This window comes from Rhineura floridana, chromosome 15 (assembly GCF_030035675.1).
Source record: "Rhineura floridana isolate rRhiFlo1 chromosome 15, rRhiFlo1.hap2, whole genome shotgun sequence".
Lineage (NCBI taxonomy): Eukaryota > Metazoa > Chordata > Lepidosauria > Squamata > Rhineuridae > Rhineura > Rhineura floridana.
The window spans coordinates 32365562-32383354 of record NC_084494.1 but is presented as its reverse complement, the minus strand read 5'-3'; the positions used below and the strand labels follow the sequence as shown (position 1 = coordinate 32383354).

General features: G+C 47.3%; 1 protein-coding gene across 3 annotated transcripts; it reads right to left on the bottom strand.

Annotated features, from left to right (window-relative positions):
- Window positions 1–427: 427 nt before the first annotated feature.
- On the bottom strand, window positions 428–17613 carry TOMM40 (translocase of outer mitochondrial membrane 40). 3 transcript variants are annotated; one of them, XM_061597884.1, is made up of 10 exons: window positions 17542–17613; window positions 15549–15756; window positions 10058–10125; window positions 8758–8850; window positions 7885–7986; window positions 6013–6118; window positions 5734–5856; window positions 4402–4478; window positions 2234–2336; window positions 428–1844 (listed from the first exon to the last, which is right to left on the bottom strand). In XM_061597884.1, exons 1-10 carry the CDS (start codon window positions 17587–17589, stop codon window positions 1705–1707), a joined length of 1068 nt encoding a protein of 355 aa, XP_061453868.1. In that variant the 5' UTR covers window positions 17590–17613; the 3' UTR covers window positions 428–1704. The 3 variants fall into 3 exon arrangements, with proteins under 3 accessions (XP_061453868.1, XP_061453867.1, XP_061453870.1); XM_061597883.1 differs by lacking the exon at window positions 17542–17613 and adding an exon at window positions 17403–17535; XM_061597886.1 differs by lacking the exon at window positions 17542–17613 and adding an exon at window positions 17315–17397.
- Window positions 17614–17793: the final 180 nt, after the last annotated feature.

Genomic DNA, 17793 nt, shown 5'->3' with positions numbered 1-17793 from the left:
CCACGCCACGCATAATTTTATACACTTCTATCATGTCACCTTGCCTTTTTTCTAAACTAAAAGCCCCAAATGTTGCAACCTTTCCTCATAGGGGAGTCACTCCATCTTGCAAGCCAAGGAACCAGAGATTATTAGCTGGGGGTTGTTTTGAGGAAATTATTGAGAACAAATCCACTGAAAGTAATGAAGCTAAGTTAGTCATGTCTATTAATTTCAATGCTAGCCCTACTCAGAGCAGGCCCATTAAATACCATCCATGTCCAGTGGGCTACACCAATTCTCATTTGTAAAGTGGAGACATGCACACTCCATACTCCTGGGGCCACAGCAAGCGACCACAGATAAGCCTCTGCTCTAGATCTCTGACAGCCCCATCCTCTGTGAGAGAGGGAAATGATTAAAGAGACAGAGGAAGACAGGCAGGAAGGGTGGTGATGTTTTCTGTTTTAATTGAAACCAGGTATTCCCAACTTTGCAGAGCAGGGAGGCGGTTTTCACCTTGCAGGTTTGTTTTTTCTTCTGTAAAAGATCCTTCCGATCCCATTAACTTATAAACATGATTTACACTCAGTCTCTGGTGGCAGGAGGGGAAGAGGGCATGCAGAGATTTCCCCCGTTATCTCCACAGAGGGTGGTGGTGGTAGCGATGGCAGCAGGCACGCAGGGCAGGTCTTTCTCTCTCTCCCTCTCTGATGGTCCCCTGGAACTTCTCCGTGCGGAGGATGGGAGGTTTGGGGCGGTGAGGAGTTAAGGGGCAAAGGGCGCCCTGACATCAAGCAAAGACAGGAGCACCAAAAAAAAAGCACTACCTGCAAAACCCGACACAGATGGCAGGGGGAGAAAGAAGAGAGGTGTGCATGGGAAAAAACAGAAAGGAAGCCCAAAACAAAACACACTTAAAAAAAAGCCAGCAAGGGCAGGTTCTGGGTTTCCAAATGCTCCCTGGACACATTGCAAGAAGGGTTGAGGAAGTACTGGCGGTGGCTTTTACAGGCAGTTGAAGGCTAAGACTAAGTTGCTTGGATGCTTTTACAAAAACCGTCAAAAGTAGCTTGGATCATTCCTGGCCGGTGGAAGTAATTCTTCTCGTAGAACAGAAAAGAAATGTGGAGAGGCAGAGGGGAGAGAAAAGCACCCACGGCGTGGGATGGTGCCATCTCACAAAACGGCCTACAGCCCCTTTTCCCCATTCCAGGTCCAGGAACCACAACCCTAAGCTAAGCCCCACCAGCCCCAAACCATGCATTCCCCGCCAGCCACGTCAGCAGCCATAGATTCCCTTGGAAAGAAGGGCATGCTTCCCCCATCCCTGAAGCAACACTCCCCTCTAGTGGCAGCAGGCAGGCAGAGCAGTGATTGCAGCTGCTTTTGGGTACTTTTCATGGGTACTTTTGCTCTCACGAACCGTACCTCTGGGCAGAAGCCTGAAGGAAGGCGGGAGGAAACTTCTCGCCCAATTCCCACAGAGATTCCTGCCTTGAAGTTCCCTGAGAACCAACTAGCTGTTCTTTGTGAAAGGGTGTGGGGGGGAAGCTCTCAGTGCCCCGATACCTCCTGTCCCATCCCATCACACTCTCTGGGCAGCACGCACATACACCCCATGGAGGTTACTACTAGCCAAACAAGGATGCAGGTGGAGGGTAAAAGGGGGCGCGAGCTGCACAGAACCGGTGGGGATGAGGAGGAAGAGGAAGGGCAGGAGGTTCAGCCAATGGTAAGGCCAAAACCACACTGGAATTTGTTCTTGCGGTGGTTGAGGAAGGCACCCATGGCCAACGTGAGGGGCAGCGGGAGGAGCTTCTTTTCCAGGGCTGCCCCCACAATCCAGTTGCTGTCGACGGAGCCTGAAGGAAGAAAAGTGGGAAAAAATGTTGTTTATATACTGCCTACATGCCAAAATGGCTGCTAAGCGATTTACAAGAATAAAATCAGCAGTAAAACCCATACATAATTAAAATATGCAGTAAAACAATTCCAACAAAGCATTAAAATCATCCACATTTAAAATATAATACTGAAACAAGCCAGTTAAAAAAGCATAACAATTACAGAGAGAGAGAGAGAGAGAGAGAGACTCTCTCCATCCCAAATGATATGAAAATTTCCAAAGTGTGACTCGGGAAACAGTCTATTCAAAACTAAAACAAAAAGACACAGAACTGATTTCCCACCTCACTCCAAATCCTTGGCGATAAACCCATGGCCTAAACTGGGAGGGAGACTGATTTCATACCTCTGAAAAGTAGGTTGGCTTTGGGAAGGTCCAGCAGATACCCAAACGTTACGCTCGTGTCTTGCATGCGAGTACTGGCTTCAAATTCCACCCCTACCTGCAACTGGAAGGCCACCAGAAGACGGAACAGATGAGCAGGAGGTTCAAGAAAAGCAACACAAGAGCCATCCATCCATCCATGAACTAAGAGCATGTTGTGAAAAGTTTCATAGTAAATTAAAATAAACCTTTCACTTGCTAAGCCTTGAGACACCACCCAAAGCTTTTCTGACAGAAAGGTTTAAGAATTGACCTCTTGGACCAGACAGTTCACCTAGTCCAGCAACCTGTTTCACCAGTGGCCCACCAGAGCCTCTGGGGAAGCCCACATGAGGCCAAAAGCACCCTCCCAGGGTTGTTCTTCAATGACTGACATTCAGGCTAGGACTCCGTTAAAGCTTCAGGCAAGCAAGAATTCCATAAATAAGGAGCAATTGTATTGTATTTGCACTAAGGCTTCATTAAACTGAATGCGAGGACCCTGACACATAGGATCCACTGTATTAGACACAACTAGACACAATTGTCATGTACAATACGGACTTGAAGCAAAGCTGTACTCAGGAATCACTGAAAGAAACTGATCCAGACGGATCGGGGGGGGGGGGGATGACAATACAAATATTGGTGCCCTTCAGCAACTATTAGGTAACTGATAATGCTCATCCTTCCCTTCGCCTCCCTATGATGTTTCCCAGAAGTTAAGAGGATGACCCATCAATACTTTTGACTATTAACCACATCAGATGCTATTTTTTAACATTTGTGCCAAAACTTTTGGTAATCCATAATAAAAGGAAAAAAACTTTTCACAGTACTTTGAAGTATTTTCTCTATTTTAAGACCTGTTCTTGCACACACAGCCTGGAATCCAAGGGCCAAATAATATGCACTGTGGGAGAGGTGAGACGATCTTAAGAGTTCTTTTTTAAAAAGCTTAGAGCAGCCATGGAGGGGGCAGGATTCTTAACCCTTTCATTGAATCAAGCTAAGTTCTACTCAAAGTAGACCAGACAAAATTAATGGACCCAAGTTAGTCAAGACCATTACTGTATTGGTCTGAATACAGCCCACACTTATTCTCCCCCTTCCCGCTTCCAAATCTGGCCTGTTTAAATCTGTGTGCGGCCTACAATTGTGCTCTTATAGGCAAAGAAGCTGTGATTTAAGATGAGACTGCAGGAATCACACAGAACTGCGGCACCCTTTGTAAAAGGGTCACCTGCCCTTCTGAACAGGTAGGCCTGGCTGCCCAATGAGTTATTTATTGTGAGGTGAGTCTAGAAGTTGCACATTTTTTTTAGATTTTAAAAAGCACTGGATGTACAGCACATTTTTTCTCAAATTCAAAGAGATCCCATTTAAGGGGCGGCCTATATATTCGGGGGCGGCTTATATTCAGACCAATACAGTAATTTAAATGTATATATTGGATACAATCCCTAAACTGCTTTCCCCAAAAATACCTCCCCCAGAAGTGGCTATTATTAACCTGGCCTTTGGGGGGCAGCATGGAGAAGTGTCCATGTTGTGCTAGTCTTTACTCCCCAGCGAAGCTTTTAGCAGCTGGGAGGGGGGATTTCATCTGGAAAAGCAGCACAGGGGGAAAGCGTTAAACACCCTCTCCCCCAGAGCTGCTGCCGCCTTCCCAAGCCAAGTTCCACCCCCAAATTTTAGGCTTAAAAAAACCCTGGAGATATAGTCACATACCTCCTGCATCATGCATAGCACTTGGTCCCCCAAATTCCCCCTCCCCACGGTCCCCTTTAAAGTTTCTGAGGGTCTTGGCAGACCACTTAATGATTTTTCTGCCTGTTGTAGCAATTCCATAGAATTCAAATTGTAATGCAATGAAATACTATGCAAGAAATAAAAGCAATACAACATATTCAGTGTGACAAGTGTGCCATTTCCCACCTTCAACCACAAATTCGCAGGCACACCACGGACCCCCCAAGTGAAGCTTGTGGACCACTGGTGATCTACGGACCAGAGTTTGGGAATCCCTGATGCGTAGTTTAGCTCCCAAACATGGGGTGGAAAACAATTTAAAGGGAATAGCAAAGCAGGCGAGATAGAATTACTTGCTGTATTCTTGCTGCACAAGCAGCCTGCAAACAGCTACTAACCTGGTCACTGGCTTTGTGGTAATATGTGGCATGTGCTCCAGCCTGTCCTACTGTCAGGGTCCCGATCCAGTTGGGCGCTGTGGAGTGGGGGAAAGAAAGAATCTCAGAGTCCAGGAGCCCGGCTGGGTCTATTCCCTCCACCTTCTATTTTAACTTTCAAGTGCCTGCTGAAAACTTTTCTGTTCTGCCAGGCCTATCAGGCAATTAAGAAGATACTTTTTTTTTTTTTTTTTGCAACAGTTGACCTTTGCTTTTTATCGTATGTTTCGTGTTTTTTGTTTCAATTCTAACAAAATAGTGGTATACAAATATTTTTATAAATAAATAAAAAAATTAATGTGTATTGATGGACATTAGTGCAATAGCTTAAAAGCAGGGGTGGAGGACCCGCAGCCCTCCAAATGCTGCTGGCTTCCAACGCACATGGCTAATGGTCAGGGAGGGTGGGAGTTGCAGGCCAACATCATCTGGAGGTCACAGGCACCCCATCCCCAAGCTAAAGGGAACTGCCGTGTTCAGAGGCAGCTGCTGAGGGGAGAAAAGACAAAAAAGAGGCACTCTTGCCTTTGTGCCTTGCGCATGGGCTCCCTGGCAGCTTGCCACTGCCAGAAACAAGATACTGGCCTAGGTGGACTAGACTAGCAGAGTTCACGTGTCCCAGTTCCACTCCAAGCCACAGCCAAACCCAGATCAAAGACAAATAGCTTGGAGCATTGAGGACCCAACAGGGTAGAAAGGTGCCATTTCAAATATACAACAAAAAAATTTTTTTTAATGAGTTGAGTCTAAAAATAAGACTCCAGAGAGCACATTTTTCCTGCATTCACTCTCTGAGCATCATTGAAAACAATCACTCCAAGAAAGAGCGAGAGGGGCAGGGAGAGTTTGATTTTTTTTCAGTACCAAAAATGTCAAAGGCTGAAGTCCTATGAAGTCAGAAAGAAACTCTACAAAACTCAAACGTAACTGTCTTATGTGTAAGTCTGCATAGGCTCAGGCACTGGCACTGGCCACCCTCTCCTACTGCATGTTGAGAATCAGGCATGTATCTTTTTGAAAAAATGACTTTGGAACCTAATCCTTTCTAGCCCTGTTTTCAGAGACAACCCAAATCTTACACATGCATATTCATATCAAGGCTACGTGCAACTGAGTACAGAAAATGAAGTGTAAACTGGACCTAAATTCTATATACCAGTCTGTATCTGTTTTGGATTTGAAGCTGTTTTGACACATGGAATTGTTTTTATTGTTCATGCTTTTACTGCGAAATCGCCTCAAGATATTTTTTTAGAAGGGTTTACAAACGGATCTGGCAGATTCTGTTGGTACCTGTGTATTTCCCAGCAAATGACATGACAGTTCCCTCCTCTCCTGGGCGGCGATGGTATACTAGCTCCCCACCCAGCGCCAGGCACGGCGTGATACTCTGAAGATAATGTGCCACCAGGATTCCTGTGGAGCAGAGAGGGGGATTGGTCAGCATGCAACAGGTGGAAATATACCCAACTGGACCACACCCTCAGGACAGACAAATGGCCCAAGCCAAAGGCCTGTCCAACTGGGAAGAGAGAAAGAGTTCACCACAAAGGAGTCGGGGAGCTTTCTTACCTGAACCCACTAAAATATCAGGGTTTCCTAGCGTGACGGCTGCAGTGAAGTCTGTGCCCCGGTATTCACCATCCACCTGCCAGTTCACGAACTTTGACTGCTGCGTCTGGAATGTGAGAGAAGAGAGGACACAATTCTTTCACCTGAGGCAAGGAATTTAACACCCAAATGCTGTTGGATCAAACAAAACCGCCAAGCAATGAGAAGCAAATTGAGCAAAAAAGCAAGTCGGAAATGGCCACTGTTAAGATGCAGAATAAACAACAGGGAAGCACCCAAAACACACCGAACCCAGGAGAGAGAAAAGCCCTCAAGGCACTAAGGTTAAACCGAAAACCATGAGCGGCATGGATCTTAACTGTTCAAATGTCCACTCAGGGTCATCAGAACCCGTTCCTCAAGGGCAATCTTAAAAACCTTGACAATTCCTCCTCTTAGACTATCGAGGCACAACACAGACAAGCTTCCAACTGCATGGAGCGTCAAGATGCCTACCCTGCATGAAAGTATCTCAAATATGTGGCCCTGGTTTACATGCAGGCACCCTTCCCTCATGAACTGAGTTGGGAGATGTCAGAGGTGTGACAAGAGCGACTCCCAGTTGGTCCTCTTTGCACAGGGAGAGCGACAGAATGATAGTCCTCCTAACTGGCTAGGCTGCCACTGACCTGTGCTCACCTTTTCTGTCTTCCTTCTGTGTAAACTGGTATGTTTCAGGAAGCTCTCCGACTCACCTTCCTGTTTCTCTCTTCTCTGCTGACCACCAGAGGAGAAGGAGCCATGTTGTCTTTGTCTCCTCTCCTCCAGCATGAGGGGCAAAGTCCAAGCATGGGCACTGCAGCCTCCAACTTAGTTAGCTAGATAGAAGCAGCACCTTTCCTATCCAGTATGTATTTCTGTTAATAAAGTAGTCTTTTCTTACTTTGAATCCAAGTCTGAGTGATTTAAAGCAAGATAAAAGCTTGCTTTCTCTCAGGTAAAATCACTCATGCAGCACAGAGCACAGAGCAAGCTACACTAAGCTAAACTCTGCTAATTTACTAAAACTCTAATTGGCATACTAGCCCTTGGAGAGCCATCAGGAGAAACTGACAGAATGAATCAGTATCAAATCATACAACAGGGAACCCCAGGGTCAATCTCTCTCTGCCCACAACCCCTGCCCATCCTGAATCAAAGAGGGAGGCATGGGGGGGTAGAGAATGAGGAAGGGGTGGAAAGCCAGTAGCTACAAAGCAGCCCTGCAGCAAAGCTAGCATAGCCTTGTGAATAGGTAAAATTTGTATCCCCCCTTTCCATTCAGGGACACCCAGGGCAGACAAAAAAGAGAAGACATAAAAGTTTAAAACTTTTTAACGATAGTCACTTTGGGTCACTTTGGTGAGCAAAGCAACTAACAAAGGTAATGAAAAATAAATAATATCCAAGGATTTCAGAGCAGGGTACACAAAGCATTAGAACAATCCAACTACAAATCAGATAATTAAAATGCAATCATAAACAAAATAAAAGGGAAAAGGCCTGGGCAGATCAGCACATGGAGCAGAGACTCTTCAGCCAAGCTTAAGGAATGGAACAGAGGACCCTAGCCCACCTGCACCAGCTGGTAGTTTTTTCTTTCAACAATAAAAAAATAAAAAAAGGAATCTAGTTTTGTAAAGCAACCCCTTCTTGATCACCTGAAAGCAATCTTGGGTCATCATAGGTGACTGGAAAAGGGCGGCTATTTCCAAGCCAGAATTACAGGCCAGCATCGTGGCCTGTGGCCTAAAGGGCTCAGACATGACATGACCCCTGAATCCCTGAACCGACCTGCCCAGGGCAGGGAGGGAAGAGGGAAGAAGAAGAAGAGCTCAGCCCTCAACTCAGTACCTGGAAGGCCACCTTGGAGCGGACTTTGTCTGCGAGCTGGTGAATTATTTGTGCATTGAGGCTGCCACTGTTATCCATGTCCCCCACCAGAACGGGGAAGGCCTGAGAGGAGTGAAGAACACCCAGAGGATAAAGAAAAAGCAGGTTGTTTAGTGAAAATATTTATATTCCAACTTTCTACAGTACAGTCTACAAGGCAGCTATCATAATTACTTAAAATACAATTCAGATAACTGTAAAATAATTAAAATGCAAATTAAAAGGTGCAAGAGAAATGTGAACAGCAACAGAAGGACCCTCAAGTTACCCGTTATTAAAGGTGCCGAAATACAACAATTTTAAGATGGGTTTTTATTTTGTCCTACTTTGTTTTCTTTGTTGGCTTTGAATTTTAATTTATTTAAACATTCATAACCTGCCCTGGTTTTAATGGTAGTTGCTTTGGGTCACTTTGGTGAGAAAAGCGACTAACGAAGTTAATTAAAAATAAATAATATCCAAGGATTTCAGAGCAGGGTACATGAAGCATTAAAACAATCCAACTACAAAACAGATAAAAAATAAAATGAATTTTGATACATAAGCAACAGTCATTACAATATTAAGCTCAGAGGCTGGAAATTACTAGAAGCTTGAGTAAATAACCAAGTTTCTTGCCGGACAGATCTCAGATGTCTATGGTCCCCCTTTTGAACACTGTCCTGGAATCTTTTATGAAGGATAGTTAAGTAGCCTTTTAAATAAAACGGAAGAAGGCGGTCCCAGCACAGATGAGCATGGACTGCCAGTCAAGATGCCCCAAGTGCTCAGCTATCGAAGACGTACAGCGATAGCATCTACTGTGTTCCCACCGGGCTGCATATATAAACTTACCTCTGTGGGGCTAAGCTGCTTTGTCCCTACGTAGGTCACCCCAAAGTGGTAATTGGAGTCGCCAACCGTACTGAGAGCCACCGTGTGATTGACCTGAGGAAGGCAACAAGTGCGTGAAACAGCAACGTGGGCCACCAACTCACGGAAGTGACTGCCAAGACTTAGGGACATGGGAAGCTACTTTGCATGGTCAGATCATTGGTCTATCTAGCTCAGCATTGCCTACACTGACTGGCAGTGACTCTCCAGGATTTCAGAACACAGATCTCTCCCAGTCCTATCTGGAGATGCCAGGGGTTGAACCTGTGACCTTCTACTTCCAAAACAGACGATCTATGACTGAGCTATGGCCCTTAGTAACTGCTTGCCAGATCAGCTATGGTGAACAATTAGCAACTTCAGGAGACCACACAAGCAATCTTTTTTAATTTCAGAGTGTTCTCTCTCTCTGGCAGATGCCCCACAAACAACCAGCATAGATAGGACTGGGCAGGCAGTGCAATTCTGTCTCTGCCCATGGAAAATTATGACAGCTCAGGGGAAGAATGCCCAAAAACTCTTAACAGCTTTTCAGCAAATCGTAATCAGCAGCCACGGATTGGAATTAGAGCACATGGGGACTTAACCCCCAGAAAATGTTTCCAAGGACAGGGCTTACTCCTGAACATGTGAAATAGCAGGGACAACAATACTTGTGAGGATAAGAGAGTGCCTTCCCTTCACCACTGAATAACGGCACAATGTAATCAGGGGGCAAGGGGGAAGCCTCCAGATCAGAATGTGCAACTTCCTGGCAGGCTTGAGCTCCAGCATAAATCTTTTAAGAAGTTAAGCATCAAATTTAGCATCTTGAGGAAGTTAGAAGGGCTTTATGAGCTCTTCAGACATAGTGCCACGCCATAGTTTGGCACCTCATGGGCAAATCTGGTAGGGTCCTCAGGCTTCCCCCTCAATTTGTATACTGTACCCATCCCCTCCCTTCCTGGTTTGAAGCAAGCCATGGTCTGATGTCGTGCCTGAACTGAGCTAACCATGGTTTGGCACTCATCAGGATAGGAATCCCTTTCTTTTGAGTGAAGGAGGAAGCATGGAAGCCCAGGGCTCATGCCTGCTTGTGTTGTCACAAACCATGGCTTACTGTGACATCTGAATGTAGCCAATAGCTACATTCAAAGTCATACTTGGAGTAGATCCATTGAAATCAATGGGTAAAGTTCAGTTGGATACATCCCAGTGTTTCTCAGATTGGCCCCAAGAGTGACTCTCAAAGGGGCTGCAAATTCAAATGAGTCATGCTTACCTGGAAGTGGTTGCTGAGACCTTTGTTCACAGTCAACTTCACACCCTCCATTTGGATGGGGAATAATTCTGAAATGGTGAGAAAAGGGGAGCCAGATCAATAGAAATGGTCACATGGTGCCCCATCAAGTTCAAAATGAGAGATATTAGGGTGTCTCCCAGAAAAGACTACAGTATAACAAGGAGATGCCCAGTGTATGGTTATGGAGTATGTGTGTTCAAATTCCCACTAAGCCACAAGCTGCACCCAGCTTAACCTACCTCGAAGGGTTGTTGCAAGGCTAAAATGAGATAACCCTGTGTATACTATTCTGAACAGCTTGAAGGAAGGAAGGAAGGGCAGGATACACAAATTAGATAATCAGAAGACAGTCTGGAAGTGTCCATGCTGGCCCTCAGTGTAGAAAGCAAGCAGATTAAAAGAAAAAGGGGGAACCAGGCAGAACTTTCAGCTTCTGGGCCTCTGGCTAGAGGCCTAAGAAAACAAACAGCTTTTGGAAAGGAAAAGGTCTAATTTGCAGCATCTGAAACTTGCACAAGAAAGCTTACGTCTAGCTTACACAAGTAGTAGAATGAGGTGGCAGAAAAGGCTACACCACAGGGGTGGGGAACCTTTGGCCCTCCACATGTTGCTTAACTACAACTCCCAGCAAGCCGCAACAAGTGTGGCCAATGGCCTGGAATGATCAGCAACACTGGGAGCGGGGCTGCCAGGCATGACTGGGTGCTTGGGCACCAGCCTGCCCTGGGCCCATGTGCATGCATGCCTGCCATCAACCAAGATGGCGGCAGGGGCATCAGCCCCTTAGGGAAATCTCGGCTGCCATCTTGATTGATGGTAGGCATGCGCACACAGAGTAGCCAGCATTCACCACAACAGGAGAAGTAGGGGGCGTGCAGGCAGGCATCGCAGGCCTGCGTGGTTGTAAGGTGTGTGTGCCTGGGAGCTCCCTCTCTGCGATCCGCAGCAGGGTCAGGAGCCAACACATCACGGAACGGGAGTGCTACTCACCCAACCTAAGGAGGGGCCCTTGAGGGGCCCCTCGGCCAGGGCCCAACCTGGCCACCCTCTAGCGCCGGCCCTGATCTAGAGGACCAAAGGTTCCTCACACCTGCTATATGACATCAAGTGCTCTGGCTGTGTGAGAGAGAGAGAAAGGGGAGGGGGAATTGTCACTTTTGAATGCTTCCTTTCCATTAAAAAACTCTTGCGAGTTAGAAGGGGTAGCCAATGTGGTGTCCTCCTGACGTTGTTGGATTACAACTCCCATCATCCCTGGCAACTGGCTATGCTAGCTGGAATTGATGGGAGTCAGAGGGTACCACATTGGCTACCTCTGAACTAAAGTACCATGGCAGGAAGAAAAGTTCTAACACAGCCCGTCACTGATGTGCTAGTTTTCAACTTGCAAGTTTTTCATTCAGGGGTACAATACAAAATGTGATTCCCACCCCTCACCCTCCACATACCTATGGCCTGTGCAATATGGTCCTTCTAGTGCTATAGAAATCTAACCACCTCATTCCGCAGCATGTGAGAGACTGGGCCTCAGACTGCTGGCACATGGCAGGTTGGGAAGCAGGTGGCACCTCATCACTCAAACTGCAGAAACAAAGTTAATCCAGACATGCCATGCCCACCATCAGCCCTTTTCGCACCTGGAACAAGAAGTCAAAAAGAAAGCTCTTCCTCACTCTGGGCTACAACTAATCAGTTTTTTGAAGCATACAAAGACAGAAGTGGAGGCAGGATAAGGACACCCCCTGTGGAATCAGCTACCTGAAGCAACTACTTCATGGTCAAGCTATTCGTGGCCAGCCCAGCCCATTCTACGTCCTATACCAGGGGTGGGGAACCTCAGGCATGTGGGCCAAATGCAGCCCTCCAGGCCCCTCTACGTGGCCCTTAGAACATGCCCTAGGCCACTCCTCTCACTGGTCCTGCTTGCAATCTGAGAGTTTTTCCCTAGCTGAGATGTGTCCTTCAACCCCGATAACACTTCTGGCTTGTCTGGATGAGGACACAGAGGTATGAGAGTGTGTGTAGAAAGTAGCCTACTGTACAATGGTAAAATTTGCATTCAATGCTCCATCCATCACTGGCATGTGGCCCTCGGAAGGTTGTCCAGAAGGGAATGTGGACCTTGGGCCGAAAAAAGATCCTATACGTTGTCTTGGCCACAATCTTCCTGATGATCAAGGTGTGTGGATGGGAACACACACACAGAGCCAATGTGGGGAATGGTTAGAGTGCTGGACTAGGACCTGGTAGACCAGGGTTCGAATCCCCACTGAGCCGTGAAGCTTGCTGGGTGACCGTGGGCCAGTCACCGTCTCTCAGTCTAATGTACCTCACAAGGTTGTTGTGAGGATAAAATGAGGAGAGGGAGGAGAACCATGTATGCTACCTTGAGCTCCTTGGAGGAAAGGTGGGATATAAATATAATTAATTAAATATAGCAGCCCCACTGGATCAGAGCAAAGGCCCATCTAGTCCAGTATCCAATTTCCGAGAGTGGGCAACCAGACCCCTCCAGGTCGTCCAGAAGCAAGACATGAAGGCAACCCTGCTGCCTCCCTCCAGCAACTGATATCCAGGGACATTCTTCTGCCTGTGAACGTGGAGTTCCATTGAGCTATCATGGTCATGAGCTTTGGATGTACCAACCCTCCCTGAATTTATCTAAGAACATAAAAAACCCTTTCACCTCAAATGGACATCGATGCGAACACGCGAACTGCAGTGGTTATGTCTCCTGCCCACCGAGCCCACTGACTATTTCCCCTAGCAAGCTAGCTTTCTGTGTGTGGGGAGTTTTATTTTGGCATTTGATCTCATGAGCCCCTCATCTATAGTCCCAAAGATGGAAGCCTATCTCAGCCAGGACTGGGGCTGAAGAGGAGGTAGCAAGTGGAACTCTTTAACTGACAAAAAATGGAGACTGAAGGAGCAGAAGGAGAGGTCCGGCGGCTCTGACCACCCTGCAGCCTGGGAGTCAAGGCAGAGGCTGCTTTCCCTAGTCCGGGTGTACTTAGAGAAGCCTCAGGTCTTTCTTGGCTCCACAGCCGCCCCTTTCCTCTGGTTATTCCAGATAACAGTTTAGCAACTTTTCCCGCACCAGAGATCAGAAACCCTGAGCCGATTTAACAGCCAGCAAGCTCATGTTGAGGGACGATTCTCACGAACTGTGGAACAGCCTACCTGAGGAGATACGCCTGGTGCCTTCTGTACTTTCTTTTAGGCGCCAGGTTAAGACCTGGCTATACTCCCAGGCATTTTAATGTTCAATGTGTTTCATTTAATGTTTTTCGTTTAACTTGTTGCTGATTTTATTGTAATTTTATTGTAATATTGTATTTTAATCTTGTTTTGTTCACCGCCCAGAGAGCTACTCGCTATGGGCGGTTTAAAAATGAAATAAAATAAATAAATAATAAATAAATAAACTCTTATTGCACATTTACATCCTCTCAAAAGACAGGGGTGGATGGGGAAGAAACACTTTCAATAACAACTTCCTCTTTCTATACATACTTCACGTGGTCAAAACACTCGATACATTATACAGACGCGTCGGAGAATCTGGTCTACAGCAGCCTTGCCGTAGCTGAGCAAGTCTAGGCCTGCTCTGTGGCTGAATGGATGACCGCCTGGGAAAGCCACAGACAGCCCCCCGCCCCCACAAAACTCCGTCATGAAAGAAAGGCCGGATATCAGTGTAAGAAGTCAAATAACTGGGATCAAACTCGCCAGATCCTCTTTTAGCCAATGCTACGCTATATCATAAAAAAAAGACTAGGATGAGATAAGCAGTCTGGGGCCCATCCACCTTCCAATCTCTAAGCCTTTAGAATGCCTGCTGCTATGATTTCGTGAAGAAACCCTCATTGTTTAAAAGATGTTTTAATGGGTCTTGTGCAATGTATTCGGTCATTTATACTGTAACGTACATAGTAATGTGTTTGCTGGGGGAAGTCTTCTGTCTGGTCAGGTGAAAGTTGGTTTAATTGTCACTGGGGGACCTTAACTGACAGTTGAGGAGGGGCTGGAGATAGAACTCTCAGCATGCAAAAGCAGGACAGGAGAAAGGCATATTCTGGTTGGTGGGTGGAAGTCTAGAACTCTCACTGAGACAATGCGATTGGCTGGGGCTGGACTCAAACGGCTAGATAGAGGGTATATATGACTGGGTGCTAGTCAGTCAGTCTGCGCAGATAACAGAGTCTGTGCTGGTTGGGGCTTGGCATTTGGGGGGACAGCCAGAAGCAGATGACGACAGCAGAGGATCAAGGAAGGCGACAGACCTGAGAGGAAGGCAGAGTGGCTTGGTGGCCAGAGACTTGTCGGGGTACCAGAATGGATTGGTTCAGGCTGAAGAGACGAGGAGAGAACCTGTCTACAGAACTGAGGGAGAAGAAAGGAGAGGCAGTTTGGCCTGCTAGGCTCTGGAGTCTGGTAGGAGAGCCAGAGGAAGATTCCAGGACAGGATAGCATTAAACAGATTTGCATGTCAACAGGTCAGTAGGGACTGAAACAGAGGCATCAACCAGAGTCCTCAGTTATAGTCTTGGTGAGGCACAAATGGGATGGAGTAAACAGAAGTAGAATCTGGCAAAGGAGTTTTAAAGAAGGGTCCTCAAACCTGCCTTGGTAATAGTGTAAAATAAGCTGTTTTAACAAGCTAGTAAAGTGTATGCCCATTTAAAGAGACAGTACTGAATTAAAGTAACCACACAAGGTTGCACACTACATGACCTTGTAATAAACAAACATTAACATATTTGGTAAATACAGTAACTGTATCTGACTGACTTTGTACCATCCCTACATCCCAGTTACTAGTATTATTGGTAAGTTGCAGGTTCAAAGGGTATAACTGATATTAAATGGTGCCACCCTGGTCTCCTGCTGGGAGGAAGGGCGAGACACAAATTAAATAATAAATAAAGGCATATAGGTTTAGGAAAACCATTGAGATGTAAGTTGGGATTTGTTAATAAAATAAGAAACACCCCTTCCCCTCTGCAGGTTTCTGTGGTTACCCTTCAACAGTGAAAACCTAGCAATGAAGCTTTTCCTTTTAAAATAGAAACTGGGATTCCCAATCTTCACAGAGTACTCTTAGGCATATTTATTTCCATGCTCACAGGATCCAGTCTAAAGGCACATAACAGGTCTGGGTCTGGTCAGTGTCTAGATGGGAGACCACCCCAGGATGCTGCTTTGAGTTCCATGATGAAAGAAATATGGGACATGCATGAAATAAATACCACCTATGAGAGGATCCCAGAGTTTGTGCACAGCCCAGAACTCCTGTCGCCGTGCCAGAGGCATGCTCCACACATGCATCTTGTGGGACAAACTATGAACTCAATGAGCTGGAAATTCTACATCACAGGCAAAGGAGCTTCAGGGTTTTTTTAAGTCTGGAGAGTGAGAGTCCCACGAAATAGATGCTGCCTTCTTTGCCAGGTGCTCGGGAGTGTTTTACCTTTGCATTTGCGGTGACACTCCTCAAAGGTGCCTGGGTTAGGAAGCTGGTCACACTTGTCTTCTGTGGCACGATCTTGTGCTGGGGGAACCAGCCCGCTGACAGGGGGCATAGAGAATCCTGGTGGAACTGATACAAGGCCAGAGCCTGGGACTGCAGGAGGGGGCGCCGGGGAGCTAGCAGCCAGGACGTTACCCATGGTGACGAACTAGGAAAAAGTAAAGAAACTGCTCAAGTGGCAGATTTTGCTCAAGGACACCTCAGCCCTTCAGCAGCAACCATTCTTCAGTACATGCTCTGGAATGAGTGATGGTCTCAGGCACAATCCTATTTAAAATATCTCAAGGAAGACGATGGAGTACAGGGTGGGAATTGCATTGAACAGGTGTGCGAACCTTTGGCCCTCCAAATGTTGCTGAAATACCCCACCCACCAGCCCCTCTCCAAGCATGGCCAATAGCTAGGGATGAGATGGCTATAGCTCAGCAACATCTAGAGGGCCAAAGATTCCCCATGCCTAGGAGAGAAGCAGAAATTCACTTTTTTGCCCTCCTGTGTGTGACAAACCACCTGCAAAATATCATTTTCCTCACAACTAGTAAACAGTACAGGACCCCTGTTGCCTTCCTCACGTCTTAACAATTCAGCTACAATAAGCTTTGCCCTGAGACCCTGAAGAAAGCCACTGTTAATCAGAGGAGGCAACTGTGGTTGCCACCAGGTTTTGCTAGACAGCCACAATGCAAAACAATAACTGAGAGGGGAATTAGGCCAGGGCTCAAGGCCCAAACCCACCTGAGGCCCCAGTGCCAGACTGGTTGCTTCTTCCACATTCCTCTGTTTGCTTCTGGGCTAGCCCCTGGAGTATGGTCAAAGTGCTACCACTTGTTGACCATTTGCAACACTGGACTAGAAAAAGTGAACTAACAACTTGGCTTGGTACAAGGGAACCAGTTGCTAGTAGTATCAGGCTCAAAGACACCGACTACGGCCTGGCTCAATCTGCAGCCACCAGTTGCTGATCAGTAGTATGAGTCAGCTTGAAGAGACACGCTTTGCATCAAAAGGTCCCAGGTTGAATCCAGGGTGGGGAAACTCCTGTCTGAAACCCTGGAGAGCCACTGTGAGTCTAGTCAACACCATGCCAGACAGACCAAAGGCTGCTTCCTATGTACCTGCAGCTGCTGACCAGTAGTATTCTTGGACTCTAAATAACACACCAACGGCATGCTTACTAGAAAGTCTACAAGGAGCCTTCCCCTGACTGTGGGACCCTAAATGATGTTTTTCGTCCACATCGGCTGAGAACAACAACATCTGGGAACCCAAGACCAGGGGAAGACTGGTCTAGAGGTGAGTGGAGATGGACCAGTAGCCCGACCTAGTATAAGGCTGCCAGGTGTTGATCTCTTTACTACAGCAGAGAGAGAGAGAGAGAGAGAGAGAGAACCAACCCTTATAGTCAGACCATTCGTCCATCTATCTTAGTGTTGCCTTCACTGACTGGCAGCAGCAGCTGTCCCAGGTTTCAGGCAGGGGGCATTCCCAGTTTTCTATCTGGACCAATCGCTTGGCTAAAGGAGCTCCTCGCAGCCAGGAGGGATCCGAGGGATTCCCAGCCTGGTCCTCCCCACCGGGGTCCATCTGCCCAGAGCTCCTCCCTCCCACTCCCCCCACCGCAGAATCCATTTTGGTTTCCCCTCCATCCTCTCTCGCCCACATGCCCGCCTGCCTGACCTCCTCCCTTCCCCGCCTGCCCTGTCCACCTGTTTCCTTCTACGCGCCACCTTCCCCTCCCCGACACAGCGTCCGCCCGCTCCGGACGTTCCTCTGGACTCCCCTCTCTAAACTCACGCGGTGGAGGTGCTGGTGGCGGCGGCGGCAGCAGCAGCGAGGGCTGGAGCCGGGAGACACCCGAACCCGCCTGCGCGGAGACCCCGCCCCCTTTCTGATGCTATTGGTCAGCATCGCCTTCGGCTCCACCCCTGCTTACCCTTGCCGCACCATTACTGGCTGGTGTCCCATCAAACCTCGCGCTCATGTCTCATACCTGAGTGGTCACCCGTACCAGCCATCCTGATTGGGCAGGTTGTGGAATAAATCTGGCCTCCGTTCGGCTATTGGTCTCTTTTTTCCTCCCGGCACCAACCCTCTTCTCGTTTTCATTGGTTGTTTTTCAGACGGGGCTGGGATTAGAGTTCCCTGACGTCTTCTCACTGGTTATTTTCTTAATGAAAAGGCGGGC